The 27,051-nt window shown below is 33.0% G+C and overlaps 1 protein-coding gene and 1 long non-coding RNA gene across 4 annotated transcripts in view; one reads left to right on the top strand and one right to left on the bottom strand.

Moving 5' to 3' along the window:
• The window catches only part of LOC142223159 (uncharacterized), a 106,010-nt gene that overhangs the window by 25,184 nt on the left and 53,775 nt on the right, over positions 1 to 27,051 (bottom strand). For 2 of the 3 annotated variants that reach the window (XM_075292997.1, XM_075292994.1), the window contains exon 3: positions 5,224 to 7,755. In XM_075292997.1, coding sequence (XP_075149112.1) covers positions 5,224 to 6,261 — 1,038 coding nt within the window. In that variant the 5' untranslated portion in view covers positions 6,262 to 7,755. The remainder of the gene's footprint in view (positions 1 to 5,223; positions 7,756 to 27,051) is intronic. The other variant, XM_075292995.1, reaches the window with a different exon arrangement.
• LOC142223161 (uncharacterized) lies at positions 16,893 to 24,627 on the top strand. The gene is made up of 2 exons (XR_012718607.1): positions 16,893 to 17,076; positions 24,445 to 24,627. It is a non-coding gene; the product is annotated as an uncharacterized LOC142223161 (long non-coding RNA).

The raw sequence follows: 27,051 nt of genomic DNA, 5'->3' as shown, positions 1-27,051 counted from the left end.
AATTAATCATCATAATTTCTTATTTCGGATGTTTGATAAACTGTATGCCTTGAAGATTAAGATTCAATATTCGCCATAACACTTTGACATTTTTTTCACAAATTCCTTTTTTAATTGATGGGTTAAACACATTGGTTATTTGACACCTAATGGAATACTTTTAGTTGACCAATGAAATTAAGTGGAGCACAATGGAATAGCAAATGAAACGTTTATTACAGGCAATTATTTTATGTACATGAGAACAGGAACTCGCCATCACAAATAGCAATACTCTAAAGGGTGTGTTCTTGATTTCCCTTTTCTTGTGAAACAAGATTTTTCGAAACCCCTCGTCGAAAAATGAAAATCTTCAATTTATATGATTTGCAGAGGAAATGTACAAAGAAATTTGTTGGTAGAAACAGCAGAAAACTATGTTTTAGTTTGGCTGAAACAAATAAAAATGTCAACTTAGGGGCTATCGTAACACACACGCACAGAAAAAACATGTTTGGACATGGTTGCCGCATCCATTTAATGCTTATATAGAGTATGTAATTGTCGCGAAAACCATGTATTTTGTCTTTGTAAAAATAATTTTCGAGCGGAGAAAAATATATGTTGGCAATAAGCATTTAAATGGTTCTCAAATGCCGCAAACATGTTCTATTATTTAAATGATAGAATTTGAGACCATTATATGGTCAGGAAAATCATGTATCTGACCATTCAATTTTTTTTACTTTTTTGCAGAGAAAAAAATATTTTTATAGTTTACGTATAGACATGTCTACAACCATTACATGGCCATAAAGACCATGTACATTGTTTTCGTGACCATTTAATTTTTTAATTTTTTTGCAGCGACAAGAATTTTATAAAAACATTGAGCAGGTACACACGATTTTCATTTTGCGCGTCAGTCGTGTGTTGATTGTTTCTTGGAATGGACGGAGAATACGGAATTATTGTGTTTTGTGTTAATTTATTTATTCAGAAATGGCACGTGGTTTTATGTGAATACAAACAAGGAAAGTGTAATTGAAAAAAATATACCTGGTTTTTGTTCTGCATTTTGATATATGGTATAATTTATTTTTATTTGCAGTTACATGATGTCTGCGTTTGTACATTTGATGGTCACGAAGTAAATATGGAATGATTACTTATTGTTGAAATTGAACCAAACTAGAGTGTGTAAAAATATGTGAAGTTTGCTTGCACGACATTATAAATACAAATAAACAATGAATTAGTTTATAAATAAATAAAAACAAATAAATAAAGTTGATTTTGTGTTTTCTTTTCTCAAGTGGCGTCCTTTTTTCGACGACGAAAAAAGTTTTTTCATAAAAATCAAAACATTTTAGGTTGTGACCATGTTCTTTTAACTAGAAGAAAAACATTTTTGACGAATAACATAACATTTTAGATCGTGACCATAGTCTTTTCATTCAAACAAAATTCTTTTTATCAATATAATAACATTTTAGATGAGGACAATTATATTTTTCTTAGAACCATGTTCACTTAGCCAACATGGTTGCAGGTTAAAATGTTACATGGTCGCCGCAAAAATAGCTGCTATCATATTATTTTGCTCTTCGAATATGATTGTGGCAATCATGTTTCTTCTCTGCGTGCAGTTCTAAAGATTTCGCCTTTATACTTTGGTATTTAATTGGTATTCATTATTTTGGTAGTGATTCCGAGCCAAAGAAACGGATAATTGAAGTAAGCATACCGTTAAAACACAATTCTTTTTTAAATTTGAGTTTTGCGTACTCCATTTTAGGAAACAAATTTTAATTCAATCGTTTTTCAGTTTTTTTCTTCACGTGTTATCAACAACAAAGAATTACAATAATATATACGTAATAAACACAACATTTCAAACAAAAGCACACACAAATTAATTATTTTCTCCGAATCGAAATATTAGACCAACGAAGTTTTTTCTTATTGGTAAAGGCCAACGAACTTTCAACGGAAAAAAACAATTGTACCAACAAACGAAAGCTTCGTTGGTCTATAGTTTCGTTTCCGAGAAAATGTTTTTTTTTTGCCTGAAAATAGTATGTGGCATATCATCCTTTCCTTGTGTTGTTCCCAAATTTTTTTAACGGATGGTTATTGAATACCTTTGTCCCAGAACTTGGTAGATGTCCATGTTTCAATATTCTATTGATATGTCTTGCGTATTTTCGAAGCTATTCGCTTGATGGAATTCGTCATTGAAGATTATCACTCACTATGTTCTAAAGCCTACAAACATGCATACGATTTTATTCGTCCTGTTCCGTTCGTCCATAGTAATATATAAATGCATGCTTCCTGCAACAACGACAATAACAACATCAAAAACATATTTCACAAAGAAAAAACAAGGAAAAAAACGTATATCAAAGTTCAAGACACATAGCCACAGGCACATACATACGTGAGAGACATGTATAGGTAACAACAACACATGAAGAAGAATAAATGGTATTGGTACAATACCTTTTGGTGAGAGTACGAAGGAATATATTATAAATGAATGTGCGCAGGTGGTTGGGGATAGTGAGAGGTGTTGAATATGACAAAGCTCCGGCACATATTTATACCTTGTTGTGGGTCAAGTCAACCGGTACCTACCCAGTTTACGTCATCGGTATATACTAGAGGTCTGCACAATTCCATTTGTAAATGCAGAGTACACGTGTACTTGCTACATGAGTACATCTATTTGAGAGATTCGCAAAACAATTGGTACACATTTTGATGAACACCAAAAGCCACGAGTAACTTCTTGTTGCTACTCTGGTCTTCACTACCAACAAACACATATTCCTCTTTCTCTCTTATTGAAGTGTACTCAGAGTGATCACGTCGAGTATGTTGCGAGAACAAAACTTCATAGAGTACTCCATGTACCACGTGCAGTTTCAGAAATACATAAAAACAGTTACTCTCCAAAATAAATATATTCGGTTTGTTATAAAGAACCGCAAACGTTAAGTTAAGTGTGTGACATACATAAATATATGAAATATGTGACATACATACATATCTATGATTAATAATAATGGAAAGTTTTGCTTCGCACATAACTGAGAAATACTTGTGGTACCACGTGAAGTGAAGAGAATCCATGTTGTACTTCTTCTCAAGTACTTACATTTTTATTGTTCCTTCTTTTCGGAACACATATTGTTTCGGATAAGTACTTGGTGGTATTTGACAAGCAAGTGTTCTCTTCACTTCACTACTTGCGCTCTGAGAGAAAGACAGTGTATGTACTATATTCGACAGCGAATTGCATACATGTAGTGAAAAGTTATTCGATGCAGACCTCTAGTATATACCACATAAAGAAACATTTTTGAACTGGGGTTTAGTTCCTCATTTATATGTAGCTCCTTAGGCTTTGACTGTCAGTTAACAGTAAGTCAATTGCAGATATCTTCTCTTCGTCTAACTTGGATAGAAAACTTTTAGCAGTAATGTTTCTAGACTGAAAAAGCCGTTTCCAAAGATATTGTCTTTGTCCTAATGATTCCTACCAAAAAAATTGGATAATTGCACTAAGGATACATTTAAGACGCATTTGTCATTTTAACTTGAGTTTTGCGTACCTGATACTGGATAGTAAATTTTAAGTTATTCCTATTTTTTATTTTTGTCCTCATATTGTCCGTCAAAATCTTGTTAACCATACGCTTAGTTTTCACATACATACTCGTCTTCGAGTAGAAATTATGCCATGTATCAAGTAAAAAGTGTCGATAAAATGAAGTCTTTAATAACATATGTTATTTTTGACTCACCCAAATATAACGACAAAACGAACTTTATCGACTTTTGGACAAGGAAAAGACTTTTCCTCAGAGAAACTTGCATTCCTATCTTTCTGTTCACAATATTTTTCAGTGTACGTGAAGTTGAATTGCAGACAAAGCCTTAGTACGTTTTAAAAGTTCGTTAGCTAAACTAGCATTAAGGGAGCTTAATGGAAATGGGAGTTAAGCCAGCAAGTTTAACTAACGAACCACTCTGATGTTATATTACTTAAAATTGCATTCAAATGAACTTTACATAACACAAATGGACTATAATGGGTAAGAAAAATAAAAGTTATTTGTTAAAAATTAAATGTACTATCTTATTCGATAATTGCCATAAACTTCATATCGTTAATTTTTTGGTCTATATCCATTTTATAAAATTAAACCGACTGTTATGAAAACTTGTTTAATACGTGTTAGTAAAACTTAGTCAGCTAGGCGAAAAAATAACTAAAAAGTTATAGTTTTTAACAATGGCGGTTTATAATATTTTTAGTGGAAAAATTTAATAGCTTTCCATAATAGAAAGTACTTGAAATTAGTTTAACGTTTTCCATTACTTTTTTTTTGGAAATTTGAAGTAACTGGTTGCAAGTGTGATTAAATTAATTTCGATTTTATATTATGAACGACATTGTCATTTGCCATAAAACAGCAATATACGTCATCAACCACCCACAGACCCACCAACTCACTTACAATGCGATTTCATCTCAAATCCAAGAAGTGAAAGCGAAAGGACGTAAAACAAAGAAAGAGTACAGAATGTCATGCAATAAATAAGGAAAACTGTTTTTGACACAAAAACACATGAACGAGAATAACAAACATGCAACACTGGGAAGAGCGAACTATAAAATATTGAAAACACACACATGAAAGCGTTCAAGAAATAAAACGAATAGAAGGCGACCGTGAGACTAATGGAAAGTTATTCGTCGGCGACATTGTCAGTATCGGTGGTAAAGCGGTGGTATTGTCGGCAAGTAGGGTCGACGCAGGAGTGTTCATACATAGGTGTGTGTGTATGTATTGTGTAGTTGGTCCTTTCAATAGGTGTATGTGTGCGTGTATATGTACGGTATGTCGCCTTAGTCGTATATATACACACAGACACATATGCACGCACATTCGCACACACTCATACATGTATGAAACTAGGGGCTATTATAAAATAAAATATATTCGCACTTAAGAAAAGAGAAAGTAAAAGGCAGGCACATAAAGGGAATACATAGCTGAAAAACATGTCAACGTGAATAACGGTGTATAGTAAGGGTATGTGTGTGAGTGTTAGAGTGGCTAAGATGGATAGGATACATAGAGTAAGTAGTAGTGAGGGATTTTTAGAAGTACACATATACATATACATGGCCGGCCTTTGGTCACTTTGTTGGCTGTTGATAGTAATTACCTCAATGTGTTCACAGACGCAAATACCTTCCTCACAGTAGGCACAGATTTGGATTTTTCGACCAGTGGTCGATGAGAAGCCTTTGAATATGAGATGGGTATCATCGGATAACAGGGGCTCATAATGCTGATTCTGTTGATTGAATTGGAGTTCTTTGAATTGACGTCGAACTCCGGTCATTGTGGCCGGGGGTTCATATTCAAAGGCGTCACTGCGCCTCATTCGATATACACTACATTTACGTTCCAATGGACCGGTGGGTGGATGCATTTGCTCATCATCATCACAAGAATCAACAGCTGCTGTCAGAGGTTGCTTTTCGGCGATAGCATCGGAAAGATCGTTGTGTGGTTTGGCCACGTGTCCTGGCGAGGCCATGGGCGTGGCCGGCGTCACGATAATGGAGTCATGATACGGCAAAGATATGCCCGTCTCAAGGCAAGACGTTGGTGGGAGATCTGTCGCCTCGTCCGCGTTTGCGGCGGCGGCTACGCCCGATGGCGACGTCGGTGGTGTGGCCTCTACTTGTGAGACAAGTGGCAGGGTGGCGGTTGCCGACTTCGGCAGATGAGAATGATGGAAACTAGTTCCACTACTGCCAGAATGGCGATGTACAAGTTTCGGAGAAACGCGACCATGGTGGTGCCCCGTGTATGGCACCATATGCTGGTGGTGGTCCTGATGGCTATGGCTATGTGCATGATGACTATGTCCATGTACTCCATGCGTATGCATGCGCATGTGCAAGACTGACTGTGTATCCCCCTCATCTATTGGCAGTAGGAGCTTCGACTGAGCTGTATAGCTTGCACTAAGTTTCCGAACTTGTGCCTGGGGAGTTCGCAGGTAGTTATTCGGCAACTGATGAAATTGTCGAGAATGGCGTGTAGGTGTCGAAGCGCCATGTTCGGCAACCGGCACACAAGGAGCCTTCGGTGGATGTAATTTCGCTTGTAGTTGTTGCGTTTTCTTCTGTTGACGCTGCCGTTGACGCGCTTGGCGCGACGCCAATGAAGCTCCGCCAGCAGCGGCATACATCGTTTCAAATCAAATGTTTTTACTTCTTCTCCAGATCACTTACGCTCTAAATGACACTAATATTTACAATACTATAAACGCTAACTGATAAAAGCTCCAAACTGATAATTTCCAATAAAAAATGAACGCGACTCAATAAATGTTAGTTGCGGCGATAGTGATTACGAAATCTTTCGCTCATAGTACATTTTCTTCACCATCGCTTCTTATATCACCACAATCCAGTCGATGACAACAGATGTATAATGTGGCAAACAGATGTACTGTCCTAATCAGCTGAAATTTATACACAACGTTTACTATGTTCTACCTTCTAGATCTCTAGTTTTGACGCTCTTTCAAATACGAAATCTACACGAACAAACATTCAAATGTAACGACGATTCTAGACATAGTAACATAGCAGTACATGGCGGTTATATAATTTGTGGATTGAGGGAATGAAGAAAAACCATGTAGAATTGTAGCTCAGAAGCGTCTAATAAATAGGTACAGTTCGTATGTATGTATATTTGGAAAGCGACTAACTACGTACGACTACGTCATACTTGCAGGCTATGACTAAAACTACGATTGTGTATGATGGACGTGGGCGTATGCTTTAGTTCTAATTATTTCTCCATTTCTGTGTGATACTCATATCGATAGATCAATGTTGACGAGTAATGGTCTACTTCTTTTGTAAGCTTCATGAGATTATGCTATTCGTATGAGTTGAATCTCTCTCAAGATGTGTATAAGTGCTATTGGGGATTATATTGCATGACGCGGACTATCGCAGCCATTTCACCTGCCTAGCATGACGTTTAAGTATTTAAAACATTGTTTTTGTACGCATATCCATAAATTTGCGACACACGCATAGGATATGGATGAATACGATTTGAATCTACGCAAATGTATCTCTTTGTGTGTTTTTATAATTTCGGTAAAATAGTTCTGCAAACTTCACACAAAGTTGAGACATTTTATTTCATTGAAGTCCATTATATGATGATCCCAGCATGGCTTTAGAAGCCGAATGGGTTAAAACCCATAATAAGTGATTATATATGGCGGAAAGTTACATATCTACAAATTGTACATTTACATGGGATATCTACAACATTTATAATCAAGGAAACTAGATCTCACTTATTTCATGAAGACGTCGATGCGCCAAATGAAAAAGGACTTATAGACATCTTGAATGTCCGCTCAGAGAGATCACTCGTACTTGTCTGCGTTGTCAAGATTCCAGATTAAGGGCGTCTATGGAAGTATCTCAGTGTTATCTTTGGAAGTATCTCAGTGTCGTCCACTATTTGTTGATTTGTTCTTCTAATGATTCACAATTTTTAAGTTCGCATTCATTTTAATCGGAGTCGAAAATGAGAATGTATGTTTGTATGTAGTACTATTAATAATATAATGTTGCGTTCATCGCTTAAAGAACAAGTGCAAAATCTTATCAACTAGCTACTCTTCATCATATACAAGTACATACAATTCAAGCTGAAAAAAAATATAGATTTAATTGATTGGTTGATATGACAAAAATAGTGAGAAACGTTAATTATATTGCAAAGTTTTGTAATTCTTATGTTTGCGAATTTTTGTTATACGAATGTGCGCTAAGATATAATCGTCCTTGTGGAATATAGTTTTCAAAATGATACATGCAGATGTTGTCTAGTCCTCTCTCCAATTTAAGGCATGATTTTCGTAATGGACAAATTAGATGTATATTATTGTATCATTTTAATATTTCCAATTTATAAGACGCATATACTTAGTTATGCATGCTGAATGGTGACGTCTTTGTAAGCCGATGTAAGTACAAACCTAAAATATCGAATTCCTGATTGATATGGATATAGCGCCACCATATGTCATATGTATTTATATGAAGTGAGTATCATTTAAATTATTATCAATGAGTGTCATTGTTTTACTTTAACATGTTAGGAACCATATCGTCGTTTCAAAACGGTATTGAAAAATTTTCTTAGGCGTCGTTCTTGCTAAAATTTGATTTATACCATTTGGGGAAACTCACGATGGTTTCAATTGATTCAAATAAAGGTTGCCAAGTGTTTTGTATAACATTACCAATGTACAATAGTACAAATAAAATTGTGTGTAAAAATGGTAGCAAATACAATTTTGTCGAAGATTGGGTGCTCTCAAAATTAATTTGTTATATACGCACAGAAAACCATTTTCTGATTCAATCACGAAATTAATTGATCAAATTAATTTTTTTTTTCGAAATTGAAATTGCTATAATTCCGATATTGATCGTATCAACCAAATAATTAAAAAATTAATCGTTTTCTTCGGCACTTTCTATGAATTTCTTAATTGGTTCAATTAAAACTTTTGGTCACAAAACTCAACTGATGCCGCGAATTATTTATTACATAATTATTATTTACTTTTAAGTTATTTTACCGTTAGACGAAATAATTTTCTTGTAACTTTATAGGAGCTTATACTTTCAATTTTTTCGTCTATAATTATAGTTGTTTTTTTTTTTGGATTTGAGTCAATATTTAATGAACCAAGGAATAGCATGTATGGAGATATTTTAATCGTTCAAGTTTTCAATTTGCATGTAGGAAAAATTAATAGTAGCCTATCTTTAGTTCTATAATTTGCGTTTTCGCAAGGCAATATTTCCCATTACTTACACTCAAAAAAAAGTGAACCCTATATTTCACTAAAGTCGATTTAACTCTCTTTTAGTTCATGAAATTATTACATTTTAGGAAAGTTTCCATGACTTTGATACTTTTTGCGTACGATAGTTAAATTAACTAAAAACAAGTATATACGGCCGTAAGTTCGGCCAGGCCGAATCTTAAATACCCACCCACCATGAATCAAATATTAGGGTTTCCTTTGAAATTTCAGGGGGGTTTGAGGACAAATTAAGCTGAGCAGTTCAACCAATACACTTCCCGGCGATAAATTTAAAGATTTTACCTATGAAGACTATATCAGATTCTGGATTTGTAAGAACCATTTCTGTTTTAGAGGAATCATTAACATCTCTTGTAAGTGTGCAAGAAAATTATAAAATAACGTCTTGATTTGAAATCTTAAATCTGTAGATTTTCACCCGAGAAGTAAAATCTGGAAATTTTACATTGAGTTTCAAGCAATTTTCATGATCGGTGCGCCTTCTATACCCTCAAGAAGTGAAATTTCAGGCAAATCGGATAAAAACTACGGTTTTAAGAAACCCAAGGAGTTAAATCGGGAAATCGTTCTTATGGGGGCTATACTAAAACACTGACCGATACTCACCATTTTCGGCGTATCTCTTTATGATCCAAAAATAATTCTAGATTTCATACAAATTGGATAAAAACTACGGTTTTTATAATCCCAAGAAATAAAATCGGGAGATCGGTCATTATTGGGGATATACCAAAACATGAACCAATACACGCCCTTTTCGGCACACCTCTTTATTGTCATAAAATACTTCTAGATTTCCAATTTCAGGCAAATTGGATAAAAACTACACTCAAAAAAAAGTGAACTCTCTATTTCACTAAAGCCAATTTAACTTTCGTTTAGTTCATGGAATTATTATGTTTGGAGAAAGTTTCCTCTACTCTAATAATTTTTTGTGTACGTTAGTTAAATTAACTAAAACCAAGGAAAAAAATATACACAAATGAAGGATAAAGATTAACTAAATTCGTGTCTTCCACAAAATAGTTCAATATTTCTTTAAATTTGTAAATTTTGCTACAAATGCGTTCATCATGAACTTCGTATGTCACTAAAGACATTCTTGCAATTTTGAACCCCATTTTTTTCCTTCAAACTACAAAATTTTCTTTAACAAGTGGAAAAACTTAATTATGTCTAATAAATTTTCTTGAATTTGTCGAAAAATATTTACTTATTTTTATGACATCGGCGTGATGCCAGCGTTTGTTATACTGTTTAGTTAAAATTTTCTAAAAATATTCAAAATTTTCTAAAATTAACCGAAATTTTTCTTCCTGGTGGGTTCACTGTTTTTTCAGTGTACAGTTTCTATAAGTCCAAGAAGTAAAATCGGGAAATCGGTCTATATGGGGGCTATACGAAAACATGGACCGATACTCACCATTTTCGGCACGCCTATTTATGGTCCTAAAATACCTCTAGATTTCCAATTTCAGGCAAATTGGATAAAAACTACGGTTTCTATAAGTTCAAGACCCCAAATCGGGAGGTCGGTTTATATGGGGACCATACCAAAACATTGACCGGTGTTCACAATTTTTGGCACACCTCTTTATGGTTCTAAAATACCTCTACATTTCCAATTTCTGGTAAATTGAATAAAAACTGCGGTTTCTATAAGCCAAAGAAGTAAAATCGGGAGATCGGTCTATATGGGGCCTATACCAAAACATGGACCGATACTCACTAGTTTTGGCACACCTCTTTGTGGTCATAAAATACCTCTAGTTTTCAAATTTCAGATTCAAATAAAAACTACGATTTCTATAAGCCCAAGACCCCAAATCGGGAGGTCGGTTTATATGGGGACTATATCAAAACCTGAACCGATAAAGCCCATCTTCGAACTGGACCTGCCTGCAGACAAAAGACGAGCTTGTGCAAAATTTCAGCATGATTGCTTCCTTATTGAAGACTGTAGCGTGATTACAACAGACAGACAGCCAGACAGACAGACGGACATGGTTATATCGTCTTAGAGTTCCTCCCTGATCAAGAATATATATACTTTATATAGTCGAAAATCGATATTTCGATGTGTTACAAACGGAATAGTTCAGAACGGATAGTTCAGAATTTTTTAAAATTTGTACATTTTACAAATAATGCGCCCATCTTGAACTTCGTATGACACTAAAGATATTCTTGCAATTTTTAACTCCAATTTTTTTCCTTCAAACTATAAAATTTTCTTTAACTTCAAATTTTCTTGAATTTGTCGAAAAATATTTACTTATTTTTGTGATATCGGCGTGATGTCAGCGTTTGTAATACTGTTTAGGTAAAATTTTCTAAATTTAATCGAAATTTTCTAAAATTAACAAAAAATTTCTTCCTGGTGGGTTCACTGTTTTTTTCAGTGTGTAGACAATGAATAAAACTATTATAACCAACTATATTTATATTCTCTCTACAATATTTGATTTTGATATTGAGAACCCACGTAGTTCATTGTTTTGCACATAATCTGAACTAAAACAAAATTACTAAAATGTGTTCTTTTGAGTTTGAATTCACAAAAAATATGAGGATCAAGTGTTATGTTAAGGCATTAAGGATTACGCAAGCAAAACCAACCTTTGTGATATCCTTTGTACAAAGCAAACACTTGTCTGAAGGCCCTTTTTAAAGGTAAACAATGGATAGATTTGAATTATTGTCCTCAAGAAAGATTGTGTACTGTATGTGGTGTACACATTGAAATTCATCTAAGTATGCAATGAAATATAGTCCCACACAAACTATCGAATGAAGAATAACAGCGTGTAAACATAATGCAAATGAGCAAGACCCTCTATGAGGAAAGTGGTAAATAAACGTTTTTTGCCTACGCAAGCAGAGAAGGCCAACACAACATAGCCAGGGTGGATTCTCGAAACAAGCATCCACTCAAGTTTTTGGACTATAACAAATTTATTTTGTACTACGGAACAGAAGGCAGAAACTAAATTAAAAAATACAAAAAAAAAAAAAACAACATTAAGATGGGTCTTATGATTCAATTCGGTGCTTTATTCATATTGGCAAGCAAATTGCCAATATGAAGATCTTGTTTTACCTTACTTGAAAGACATCCGACTTACTTTAGACGAACGGATAAAGGCATTTGGGACGTATGGTGTTCAATAAAAATGTATGTGACTTTAAACATATCAGACGCTAGAACAATTTTTTGTAATAGAATTACATGTGAATCCAAGTTGTATACGTCTCAATAAGCAAAATGATAACTTCTTCCTTTCAAACGAAATTTTAGAGAAACGCACTCCGTTTCGAATTTTCTTTTCGGGGGAAAAAAGTTTATTTATTACTTTTGTGATGAACGTAGACGTCTTTTATGGGATGTAAAAACAATTTAATAAAGTATGGCTTAACATTTTTAACTAAGTTTTCTGTGTAATTTGCGAATTAACGCAATGGATAAACGCGCTATATACAATGCAACTTTTTGCAACGAAGTAGATTTTTTGGACAATTAATTAAAATTACTCAAAATAAAAATGTTTATTTCTTTGCAGACAAACGAAATTTTAGAGTAACGAACATAGTCTCGAATTTTCTTTTCAGGAGAAAAAAGTTTATTTTATTTGTGATAAACAAAGATGTCTTTTAAAGGATATAAAAACAAATTAAAAGAGTCTAGCTCAACCTTTGTTTTAATTTACCGATTTAGATTTCACCACGTTTTCTTCTGTGATACAAAGAAGCAAATGTTGTTTTAAATATAACCTTTTGCCTGCACATAGAATCGAACAAACAATTCTAATTATAAGATAGTGTGTAGCGCCCACACAAGTGCATTTGGAGAAACTTCGTTTAAAAACCAAATAACTTTAGTTCAAACGTCTGATGCTCTCTTTCCAACAAACATTCCATGAACCCTTTCTAAAAACGACCACACAAGCCCATTTGAAGAAACTTCGTTTAAAAAACAAACAACTTTAGTTCAAATGTCTGATGCACCCTATCTAACAAACAATGCAAAGGAACTTTTCGGTATAACAAAAACGAACTTAATGTAAAGGTCAATTTGGGATGTGTGGCGTTCCATAGTACGTACTATACACTTTTACCACGATCCATGAAGATATGTTGTACTTGCGGTACATCCCCGCTCCTTCTTCAGAGAAGAACAACGCTTGATATAAACAGAATCGATTGTGGTTTTAAAATAAAATAAAATAAAATAAAATAAAATAAAATAAATGTATGGTAAATATAAAATTTTTGGTGATAAAAGTGTGATCTTTTAGAAAAAAAAAACACAAAAAGTACAACGTTTGAGACACCATTTTTTCAAAACGTATTATTTTTCGTGAAAGCACAGCAAAATGTTGTTTTTTCCCGCTTTGTGAATTAAAGCAATGGATAATTGTAAACACGTTATATTCAGTACAACTTTTTGCAACAAAGTCGATTTTTTTGAAAATTAATTAAAATTACTCAAAATATTTTCCAATATTTTGTAAATCAAAGTACACTCAAAAAAAAGTGAACTCTCTATTTCACTAATGCCAATTTAACTTTATTTTAGTTCATGGAATTATTATGTTTGGAGAAAGTTTCCTTTACTCTAATATTTTTTTGCGTACGTTAGATAAATTAACTAAAACGCGGGGAAAAATCATGCATAAATTAAGCATAAAGATTTACTAAATTCGTATTTCTCACAACATTGTTCATAATTTCTTCAAATTTGTAAATTTTACTAGAAATGCGTTCATCATGAACTTCGTATGTCACTAAAGACATTCTTGCAATTTTGAACTCCAATTTTTTCCTTCACACTACAAAATTTTCTTTAACAAGCGACGTCTAATAAATTTTCTTTAATTTGTCGAAAAATATTTACTTATTTTACTTACTGTTTAGTTAAAATTTTCTAAAAATATCAAAAATTTTCTAAAATTAATCGAAAGTTTTCTTTCATGGTGGGTTCACTGTTTTTTCAGTGTAAAAAGTTTTTATTTCTTTGCAGACAACAAATATCTTAAGAAAGAAAAATAAAATTTTACAATTTTCAACTAGAATTTTTTTTCTATTTTTTCATACTTTAATGACATGACCTAAAATTCAGAACATGAAATTTTCTTAAATAAAAAAATTGTATCACTTTTAATAAATTTTCTTAAATTTGTCTAAAAGTGTTAACTTATTCATATCATGTTGCAATTACTAAGATTAATAGTTAAAATGTTCTACATATTCTCTCATGGTATAATAAAATATGTCTGAAATACGGCACCGCAAACTGTGTTTGATATATCCGTACGTAAATACGTACTTCGACTGACCCAGCCTTAATGTCTAGGCTGGGTCAGGTTGCTAGGTTTATATATGAATCAACTAGCCATCCAAGTGCAGATTGCATATATCATTCAAATGCATTCACAGACACTCTTACACACACAAAGTAAACATGTCTTCTAGATAAACTTTCATAGGAAATAAAATCACATTTGGAACAATGTCAAAGTTCATCAAATATGCATAGGTGCATACAAAGGCTATGCTGTGGTTGTAGATAATTCATTTTTAACATTGGTCATGCCAGCAGAAGGACCATTTTATACAAGTATGCACTTTCGTGCCTTGAAATGCAAATTGGTACAATACACTTTTCCACAAATTTATGAATTTAGTTCTTCCATGAATAAATTGGAAATCGAATGTTTGGTTTAGTACACAAGTTACGTAGTTTTCGCGTTGGTTGAATGAAGATATTTTGAAAATAATAGTTGATCAAATATAACAATGTAATTTGAACTTTTGGGCAAAGATTTCAGATACTTTGCAATAGAAAGAATCCGACCCATCTAAGTAGTTCTGTTCTTGGCACAAACAGAATGTATGTATTTACATTGAATCTTTCATAATTTTTAAGAATTTAAAACTTTGAATAAATACATTTCACGGGAAACTACTTTGAAACAACATTATCGGCGGAGGCGTCGATTGACAACAGCTGTTGGACAACGTAGTTAAATAAAAATTTTCAATGAACTATTCATATTGCAAAAAAAGGTTCTACATAAATACGTGGGACCAGTGGAAGATAAACACGATAATTACATTGCATTTTATTCGATGATTATGAAATCCACTTAAACCATCAATCAGTTGTACGCTTACGAAATTTACGTAATTGTAAAATCTATGTATGCCATTAAATATTTTGATGATTTATTTGCAAACATTATTTGTGATTGTTCGTATTTCCAAATATGCTTGTATTTCGTGTTTTCGATAACGGCACCCTTAATACTTAACATGATCTCAACAATCATTGGATAGGCTTTTTACATTACACTTATAGGCGGTATTGTTCAAGTAAACTGAATATTTGGTATCTATTCCAACACACACATATGCATTAACAATGCATATGTGTAAACAATGTATTCTCTGTTTAAAATGTTTGGCGTTTAAAATGATTGATATTGTATACTTTATTTAATATCTGCAGATACAGAAACATGTAATATGTAATTGATTCGTTATTTTCAAAATTGTTGGAGTGTACTAGGTGGAATACCATTTTTTCAGCAACATCCTGTTTCTTTAATCCGCATTCTGCTTCTTTAATTAGCTTATACTTTTCTTCAATTGGCAAACACTTTAAAACACGTTTAGTTACATACGATCTTCTTTGCATCATCATTTAGGCATCATTTATGAGTTTGATGAACAAAAAGAGATTTCAAGGAACATAATGTCTTTTAAAATGAACAAGCCTGGAACGGCGTCTTAAAATGGTCTACCAAGCGCATTTTGTTTAATTTAAACTATAAAACTTTTCGTGGTGTGGTCCACTATGATTTTTCTACACCCTTTGTGCGTCATTTGTATGAAGCAAGAATTATGGACCATGGTTATTGTATCACGGTATTGCACCATCACACACTGCACTGTTTTTTCGCGACCATTTCGCGAAAAATTCATCCAATATCGTAAAGTAAACCTCACGGAGAACGTGTTTCCAGTTGACTGAGAAGATAAAGGCTGAATCGAAGAAGACGCTTATGCCAAAACCGGAAATGGACTATTTGGCTTGTTGTTGTTGTTGAGAATTTGAAAAAACGTTAGCATCCGTGTATTTATCGGGAGGGGATCACTTTGCATGGGGTGAAATTGGTTTAGAACGATAAGATTTTTCATTCATTTAGTTCGAGTTAAAGAAAATTCGAGTTCGAGATATGGTAGTTCGACTATATATAAAACCAAGATCTTATGTGTGATAATCACACTAAATCATTGTTGTGAATAGAGTTATAATATTTGATATTCTTCAACAAAGCAATCAATATGTCAGACATCTCAATGTTACATGACTAGATTGTTAGGCACAGAAATTAACACATACGTTTGCATTACATGTTCACATCAATGTATGTGCTTTCAGGCATCTGAAAACACGAGTGTAGCACGTGCATATGTGCAACCACTCGTGTACAGATGTTATTTGTTCAATTTAAGCTAGGATTCAATTAGTGTAGGTCCACATTAATGCACATTTATGAAAAATGCAGGTAGGTAGTCATACTGCCAGCCTTAACTATTGCGATTGTTCGACGCGTTGATACAATTAGTGTATGAAGGATTTTAATAAAATATATTTCATCATGGTTAATATTATCGTTGGTATTTATGAAATACATCGTAGTTATTCTCTGAAAAAGAATAACTCAAGAAGTGAATATCCAGTTGTACAATGGTAATGATGACGAACAAATAAGAACAAAGAAATGAAATGGTTCTAAAAAGTTTTGATGTGTGCGCATACATACACGAACATACAAAATATACACGTTTGTATGTTTGTATATATGTACGTACACTCAAAAATGGGCATGAGTTCGTATACCTGGTGAGAATTACGGACGTCGTCGTTCAAGAGAGAGCACTTAACTAATCGTCGCTCGGCCCGTAGTCGATTTATCAATGATTGTTGGTGCAGTCAGCCAGCCATGTACACAGTAGCAGTAGCAGCAGCAGCTAACAGTGGCTGTTGGTGTAGTTTGGAGGTCGAGTCGTGTCGGGTGGTCGTTCGGTTTAAAATGGATTTTTGGTTGGATTGGTGCTAGAGAAGTATATCCTTGTTTGTTATCGTTTGAGTTAGTGTGTCTTGTCGTTGCATGTAATTTGTTGAGAATAATGAATGTTGTTATAGAGATGTTGTTAGCATTATGTTAATTTATTTTGTTTGTAGTAAATTTATCCACATTCAAGGCTATGACACTTAACAGCACAACAAACACACTGTACATAGGGACACTGACTGACTGATACATACTTGAGTACAGACGTCTATATTAGGTATGAATGTACTATATTCATATATGAATTTCCTTACATGTCTAACATCATAACGGCAATCAACTAAAATACAAACGGAATTGCGAATTTATCAGACAGACAAACATGGTATAAGGCACACGAAGTAGTATGATTGCAATCACTGTGATTCGATTCGATACGATGCGATTCGTCGTGTGCTGAGACCCGTGTAGGCAACATAGAATTGATTTTTCTTCTTTGACAGCAGAAGGGGTGCAGTGTTGTGCTGTGCTTTCACTATTTAATATTTTCACTTTGCCCTAACGACGTTTGTAGTGGTGGTGGCCACTATTAAGGTGTGTTATTGTGCACATAATATGCACGTACAGTGTTCCAGAATTTTGCAATTTGTGTGTGTGCTCTGGAAAAAATTCATGGGGAGCTTTTTCCCCTATAAAATAGGCTGGATTTCTATTTTCACAGGTAGATATATTTTCATCGAATTATTTCTCCTCTTGCTTAACTTTTCACATTTTACAATATATATTGGCGTATGAGTGATTATTTTTTGCACGTATTACTCATACGATATGACGATCCACAATATGCATTTGCTTTGGAAGCTTATGCCAGCTTCCATTGAGCCGTACCTTTGTTATGTTTATTTTAAATTTTATACACTTATTTTCAGTATAGATAATAAACACTAAAAATATTTTTGCAAAAGAACGATGCGTTGATGTTACCGCACAACGACTAGCACGAACAACAAAAATACGACTGCTTGACTTTGTGAATACGAACTTACACTTTTATCATGTCCTGCTTTCGTTGTCATTACACCACCGAACGACCAACATACTTCCTTCTCTCAGTGAAAGTGAGAGCGATGTAGTATAGTACAAAATCTCACAACTATTCATAAGTGTGAGTATATGTGTCTGTTATTGTTTCCATTGGTATACATTAAGGCGGACATGAACGTTTTCTTGTTCTGTCAGTCTACCCAAATAGAAAAGAACTAAGTATTGTAGAACACTCATACAGAAGCTACATACAAGAAACGTTGTGATAGGTTTTTTTTTTAATTTGGGTCTATGGTACATTTTCTTTGCTTTACACAAGGGAAATAAATATTTTACGGAACGAGAGCCCTACTTCTGTTGGATTGTGGTGAGTTCACACAGAAAAGTGTTTGTTTGCGTGACTTTCATAGAGAAAATCGTTGTCCAAGTCTCTTTAGCAGAGATTGCATGCTTAGATAAATATTGCAGATATTTCGCACGCAAGCTCCCCCGCCAACAGCTATAAGTGGCTGCATATCTATATCGCCCGGCTTTAGAATTTTCTATACTATACATTTTAATAATATGTATTACAAAACGTATGCAATTGTACACCAAGCCAAAGCTATTAGATTGCAAACTTAATCCATCGATCTTCGGTTCCATGTTAAACATATAATTAAGAATTCGTTCTTTATGATTTTTTGTCCTTTTTTGCAATCTCTAAAGAATGTAAACTCGCCACGAAGGAATATAGGTTAGTCCTTACTACTGAACAAGAAAATTTTATTCACTGATAACAAAGCATTCGTAAAAATAAAGAAAAACCGAACTAAAACAAAGTTTCCTCAAATTTAGTAAGATTTCTTATAAAATGACTTCCTTTATTATAGAAAGCTTATCATACATACGAATAACACTTGGCATAGAAAAATATTTTAGTTCATTCGTACTAAGAAGTATTCAATCCTTTCAAAACTTAAGGAAACACACTTGTTAGAATATAGGAAAATTTCCTACATTTCTTTTATCTACCTGTAATCGATACCTGTCTTTGATGTAATCGATATGTTTGCGCGTGGGTTGTTTTTTTAGTTGGAATCGTGTTGTTATGGTATACGGAGAGATTGTTAAAAAATAATATAGTAAAATAATATTATAAAAAACAAATAAAATATATAAATTATTTGTTATTTTAAATTAGTGAGAAAAATGTTCGTTTTTTGAAAATTGGTTTATAAAAAAGAAAACACCAGCAGAATAACAACCCCTTCATTCGACTTCATTTTGGAATCTTCAATTATCAGGTAATATTCAGTGACGCTAACCTTTTGTGAAAAAATTGGTTTTGCATTTTTTTGATTATATTTGTGTTGAATTGAAATTGTAAAAGGTGGACAAAATTGCTAGACAGAAAATTATTCAAAGTGAAAGGTACTAAAGGGTGATTCTTTTGAGGTTAGGATTTTCATGCATTAGTATTTGACAGATCACGTGGGATTTCAGACATGGTGTCAAAGAGAAAGATGCTCAGTATGCTTTGACATTTCATCATGAATAGCCGAACGATCTGCCACAACGTCGAATTTTCAGTGAATGGGCCCTAGAAAAGTTGGCAGAAAATCCGCTTTTTTATCGACAAATTTTGTTCAGCGATGAGGCTCATTTCTTGTTGAATGGCTACGTAAATAAGCAAAATTGCCGCATTTGGAGTGAAGAGCAACCAGAAGCCGTTCAAGAACTGCCCATGCATCCCGAAAAATGCACTGTTTGGTGTGGTTTGTACGCTGGTGGAATCATTGGACCGTATTTTTTCAAAGATGCTGTTGGACGCAACGTTACGGTGAATGGCGATCGCTATCGTTCGATGCTAACAAACTTTTTGTTGCCAAAAATGGAAGAACTGAACTTGGTTGACATGTGGTTTCAACAAGATGGCGCTACATGCCACACAGCTCGCGATTCTATGGCCATTTTGAGGGAAAACTTCGGAGAACAATTCATCTCAAGAAATGGACCGGTAAGTTGGCCACCAAGATCATGCGATTTGACGCCTTTAGACTATTTTTTGTGGGGCTACGTCAAGTCTAAAGTCTACAGAAATAGGCCAGCAACTATTCCAGCTTTGGAAGACAACATTTCCGAAGAAATTCGGGCTATTCCGGCCGAAATGCTCGAAAAAGTTGCCCAAAATTGGACTTTCCGAATGGACCACCTAAGACGCAGCCGCGGTCAACATTTAAATGAAATTATCTTCAAAAAGTAAATGTCATAGACCAATCTAACGTTTCAAATAAAGAACCGATGAGATTTTGCAAATTTTATGCGTTTTTTTTTTAAAAAAGTTATCAAGCTCTTAACAAATCACCCTTTACAAGAAGAAAACATGTGTTTTAATATTTCAAGGCCAGTCGATGCTGTTGATTCTAAATAAATATATTTAATATATTAATAAAACATGTCTTTTATTGAAGAAAAAATTTCTTATATAAATACATAAAATTGTATTTAAAAACGAAGGTAAGCAGTTCTAAATTTGAAGTAAAAAGTTTACCACAAATATGTAAGATTTGTCCAAATGAATGAAAAAAGTTCAATAAAATCATTCCATATATGAATTCAATTCAGTTAAATTTTTTCATTCTGTAGTATAGTGGTACATAAATATAGGAAATTGTTAACTAATATACGGAATGCATTCTACCTAATTTCTACGAAAATCACAAATAAAAATGTCTTTGGCGCTATACGAAGTTCAACTTTCTTCACAATGAATTCATTTTATCTTAAAGAAGGGGTCACTTTTTTCTGGGTGTAGCTAGATCTGGCTATTTATTATGTTAAATTGCTAGAAAATTGTTTACAAACAAAAAATAAATCACTAAAATAGTTTTTTATTTCATTTTTTTCTAATTTCTAATTTCAAATTTTCTAATTTTTTCTTCTCTTTTATAATTTATTATTGCTAGTTTTTATTCTAATTTTTATGTTGTTATTTTTGGTAAAATTTCTATATATTTAAAATTACTTTTGTAGTTTTTTTTTTATAACCATTTTATATTGGCCTAAAGGCTTGGTTATTTTTACAATAAATATAAAAAAATTGAGATTCTTAGATCATCAGAAAGAATTTAAAGATTGGTTCGCAAAAGATGCCTCGAAAGAAACAAATGCATTTTGTACATAGCACAAATGACAAAATTTTGTAGCAACCTTAGTGTGTAAATATTAAGGCTGTCATCCGGGATAAATCCCGTCCCGAAATTCAGGGATTTTCGGGACGGGATTTATACCGAATCCCGGGAATTTTTATTTTGAATCCCGGGATTTTTCGGGATCTCGAAAAATTAATTGCAATTTGCTAAATTTGTGGCTTTTTTGGGATTGTTTATTAATAAATTGGAGTCTTCACTCAGTGTAAATGGCCCTTAGATTTCATACCCGACAAATTGAGTTAATAAACATTTATGGTACACCTTCACTGAAAAAACAGTGAACCCACCAGGAAGAAAAATTTCGGTTAATATTAGAAACTTTTGAATATTTTTAGAAGATTTTATCTTAACAGTATTACAAACGCTGGCATCACGCCGAAGTCATTAAAATAAGTAAATATTTTTCGACAAATTCAAGAAAATTTATTAGACATACTTAAGTTGTTTCACATGTCAAAGAAAAATTTGTAGTTTCGAGGAAAAATTTGGAGTTCAAAATTGCAAGAATGTCTTTAGTGACATACGAAGTTCATGATGAACGCATTTGTAGTAAAATTTGCAAATTTAAAGAAATACTAAACTATTTTGTGGAAGCCACGAATTTAGTTAACCTTTATGCTTCATATGTGTATATTTTTTCCTCGGTTTTAGTTAATATAACTAACTTACGCAAAAAATTATTAGAGTAAAGAAAAGTTTCTCGAAACAAAATAACTCCATGAACTAAAATAAAGTTAAATTGGCTTCAGTGAAATAGAGAGTTCACTTTTTTTTGAGTGTTGAGTAAGAATTTATTATACATGAGGTATACAAAACAGCACAATTTCATCAAAAATCGAAGTAAACGATAAGGTCCCTTGAATAATGAGTTCATGTGACATGGAATTCGTGCCACCTAAAATTAAAGCAATGATAAAATATCCGTCGATATGACAATAAAATATGACAAGATCGCGTTTATCTGATAAAAATGTGATATTTGTACTTAAATCGATGAAAAGGGAAAAGGGTTAACACAAGTGTACGAAAATATGCCTAATAATCTAATCCTTAAAATGTTTTGCCGAGTAAGATAGCGATATGAAATTGCTTTTTAATATATTTTTGTTTTTCTTTTCTTCATAATGTTGAGTTGGACTATATGTTCGTTAAGTATGATAGCAATTTGAGATTGCTTTTAAATTTACTTTATGTTCTTTTTTTTTGGTTAACCAAATTGAATTAAACTAAATTGGTTTAATGTACAACGATTTTTTGGCGCAGTAGATTGTTATTATTTAAAATATTTGAAGACATTTTCGGGATCCCGAAAAAAAGCCCGCGATTCTATATTTTGAAATCCCGAAACCCGGTATTTTTAAAAATCGATCCCAGCCCTAGCAAACATAACCATAGCGATAGGCGGTAGGCGATAAAGGAGTTGAATAAAAACATGGAATATCTTGTATTTTTTTGGTCCTAACCACGGTTGACACTCAAGCCAAAAGTGGTACCAACATTGGGAGAAAATTTTATCAGAAAACTACCGAACAAAAAATATTATTTATATTATTTTGTAAAATTTTATTTCCATAAAAATATTTGTCAAATGTTTGTACATATTGCCAAATTTTTTTTTCATAAATATCAAAACATTTCAGGTTGTGACCATGTTCTTTTAACTGAAAGAAAAACATTTTTGACGTATACCATAACATTTTAGATCGTGACCATTATCTTTTAATGGAAATGGTTTAATGTACAACGATTTTTTGGCGCAGTAGATTGTTATTATTTAAAATATTTGAAGAAATTTTCGGGATCCCGAAAAAAAGCCCGCGATTCTATATTTTGAAATCCCGAAACCCGGTATTTTTAAAAATCGATCCCAGCCCTAGCAAACATAACCATAGCGATAGGCGGTAGGCGATAAAGGAGTTGAATAAAAACATGGAATATCTTGTATTTTTTTGGTCCTAACCACGGTTGACACTCAAGCCAAAAGTGGTACCAACATTGGGAGAAAATTTTATCAGAAAACTACCGAACAAAAAATATTATTTATATTATTTTGTAAAATTTTATTTCCATAAAAATATTTGTCAAAATGTTTGTACATATTGCAAAATTTTTTTTTCATAAATATCAAAACATTTCAGGTTGTGACCATGTTCTTTTAACTGAAAGAAAAACATTTTTGACGTATACCATAACATTTTAGATCGTGACCATTATCTTTTAATGGAAACAAATTTCTTTTTATCAATATAATAACATTTTAGATGAGGACAATTTTATTTTTCTTAGAACCATGTCCACTGAGCCAACATGGTTGCAGGTGAAAATGTTACATGGTCGCCGCAAAAATAGCTCCTATCATATTATTTTGCTCTTCGAATATGATTGTGACAATCATGTTTCTTCTCTGCGTGTAATTTAGTTAAAATTTTCTACATTTTCCTTCGTGGATGTTTCACATTTTTTTTGAGTGTAGATATGACACTCCTAGTCGCTGTGCCTCGGTAGTGGGTTGAAACGGTCACCAACGAGTATTATGTGGTAGCCGTTAGTAAATATATGGTCACTCCTACACGCACAGAAAAAAACATGTTTGGACATGGTTGCCGCATCCATTTAATACTTATCTAGAGCATGTAATTGTCGCGAAACCATGTATTTTGTCTTCGTAAAAATAATTTTCGACCAGAGAAAAATGCACGCTGGCAATAAGCATTTAAATGGTTCTCAAATGCCGCAAATATGTTCTATTATTTAAATGATAGAATTTGAGACCATTACATGGTCAGGAAAATCATGTACCTGACCATTCAATTTGTCGACTTTTTGCAGGGAAAAAAGTATTTTTATAGGTTAGGTATAGACATGTTTAGAACCATTACATGGCCATGAAGACCATGTACATTTTTTCGTGACCATTTAATTTTTTAACTTTTTTGCAGCGAAAAGAATTTTATAAAAAATATTGAATAGGTACACACGATTTTCATTTTGCGTGTCAGTCGTGTGTTGTTGTTTGGAATGGACGGAGAATACGGAATTACTGAGTTTTGTGTTAATTTATTTATTCAGAAGAGGCACGTGGTTTTATGTGAACACAAATAAGAAAAGTGTAATTGAAAAAGAATTACCTGGTTTTTGTTCTGCATTTTGCTTATGGTATAATTTATTTTTATTTCCAGTTACATGATGCCTGCGTTTGTACATTTTATGGGCACGACGTAAATATGGAATTATTACATATTGTTGAAATTGAACCAAAATAGAGCGTGTAAAATTATGTGATGTTTGCTTGCACGACATTATAAATACAAATAAACAATGAATTAGTTTATAAATAAATAAAAATAAATAAACAAAGTTAACTTTGTGTTTTCTTTTCTAAAGTGGCATCCTTTTTTCGACGACGGAAAAAGTTTTTTCATAAAGATCAAAACATTATAGGTTGTGACCATGTTCTTTTAACTGGAAGAAAAACATTTTTGACGAATACCATAACATTTTAGATCGTGGCCATTGTTTTTTTTTAACGGAAACAAAATTATTTTTTATCAATATAATAACATTTAAGATGAGGACAATTTTATTTTTCTTAGAACCATGTTCACTGAGCCAACATGGTTGCAGGTGAAAATGTTACATGGTCGCATCAAAAATAGCTCCTATCATATTATTTTGCTCTTCGAATATGATTGTGACAATCATGTTTCTTCTCTGCGTGTAGAAATGTTTGAGTAATGTAACATAATGAAGCTGATTGAAATCGAGAGCATGATTAAAATCGAGAGCGCTATTAAAATCTTAACACCAAATTTGTGACTAAAATTGTAAGCGAATACAAGTCGTATTACTCACAGTCACTCACGAACAGACTATTTTCGTGAATCAAATTTCATGTCACGTGCACAACTCTAATATGGATATACTAAGTGTAGTAGATTGAATAAGGCGGCACAAAAGACCAAAATACGCATTGCATTACACCTGCCATGATATAAGACTCATGTTTCCAGGACCCGAATTGCCCTATTGGATAATGCTTTTAAAAACACTCCAACCATGACATTATTTATCCAATACAGTCTTTGACTGTGGCTACAAACTCTTTTTGATTTCTGTCAAATAATTGTCCAGTATGGCAGTATCATATCGTTATTAGTGTTTATTTACCCGACAGAATAGACAACACGCAGGTGTTCAATGTTACTGGCAAGGAGGTTCAGCACGCAAATTAAAATCCAATATAATATCAAATTTCTACACGCTCACAAAAAATCGCTTCTGTAACATATACTCCCAAACATATTTTGCTTCAAGCATATACATTTTTGGGTATTGCCCAAACATTTATATGTTTGATCTCTTCCAATATATAATATGTTTGAAAGCATATTGGTCTAAACAATATATGTTTGGGTAGTCTAAGTTCCAAACATTTTGTATTTTTGCATCCAAATTCAATAATGTTGTCTTCCAAAAAACAATATGTTATTATGTGAACATATAATATGTTTGGAAGCATTTTGCACCCAAAAATATTATATGCTTAAAAAAAATTCTCCCAAACAATATTGTGCTCAAAATTTTATTTATTTATTTATATATTTACAATCATAATGAATTATGAAAATAAACAGGTAATATAGGTGCTAACAACATAGGTTTTCGACCTGAATGCTCAAAATTTTGTTTCTGCCCAATTGTATATTCCCCCACATCTTTCTCACTTCCACGAGATTTTTTAGTTCTTAGCACCTTTTTCTGTAATACAAACATTGTAGAAGAAATTATTCAATTGTATGATTTTTTTTATTTTAATTTTACCTTTTGCTGGACGAGGATTCGAACAGCGGACCACACAGTTTGTAAGGATCAAAGAAGTAGCAGATCAATTGCCCAAGGAAAAACAAAATGTTAATTTTGTAATAACAAGCAACAACCACCAACTTAATTCAATATCGCTCCCTGTTAAATAACGCTCCAAGCTACTAAACACATATATGTTTATAGGCTATTTCTAAATTAATATATGTTTGCATCCAAGCATATTATATTTACAAACATTTTATGTCCCAAACATAATATGTTCTGACATATTAACATATATGTCCCAAACATGTTATGCTAGTTTATGAACATTATATGCTTGCACTCAAAAATATTGTGTTTAAAAATTTGTGTTCCAAACATATAATGTTTATAGCCAAACATATGAAAACCAGTCTTTTTCATCCGTGTAGTAACATAATGAAGGGCGCAAGCCATTACAAAACTTTTTGAACGTCAAATTTACTGTTAAAATGTGTAACGAGTGCCTCTATTGGGTGTAGTTTTGAATTCCCTAATATGGCATTCACATTACACTTCCAAAATCCACTTTAACTAGATTTGATTTGAGTGTAATGTGTAGATCTTATGATCGCACAAATGAAAATTTCAATTGGAACTAAGAGTTAAAAATTCAAGTTGTTTTTGTACAGCTTATTCGTAAAGTAGTGTCTATAAATTAAATCTGCATTATACAAGTAGGAACAGCTAAATTAACATAATGTGTAAAAAATGTACGTTAAATATTAATTTCATTTTTTGAGAACATTTGCGCCCGGTCTTGGGCAGTGTAAGCCAATATCATATATGGGCAACTAAGTTGAGATTCACCTTAAAATAAATCGTTTGCCTCCGACCGCTCCATTAGTATAAACCAACTCTAAAGGTCATTGGTGCATCTCAGAATACAAATGTGGGTTCAATTTATAAATTTTATGAAATTTTGCAGACTATTATTTGTA

The sequence above is a fragment of the Haematobia irritans genome, chromosome 2 (assembly GCF_050003625.1).
Source record: "Haematobia irritans isolate KBUSLIRL chromosome 2, ASM5000362v1, whole genome shotgun sequence".
Taxonomy (NCBI): domain Eukaryota; kingdom Metazoa; phylum Arthropoda; class Insecta; order Diptera; family Muscidae; genus Haematobia; species Haematobia irritans.
The sequence above is the reverse complement of the archived record's forward strand: the minus strand, read 5'-3'. Positions and strand labels throughout refer to the sequence as shown.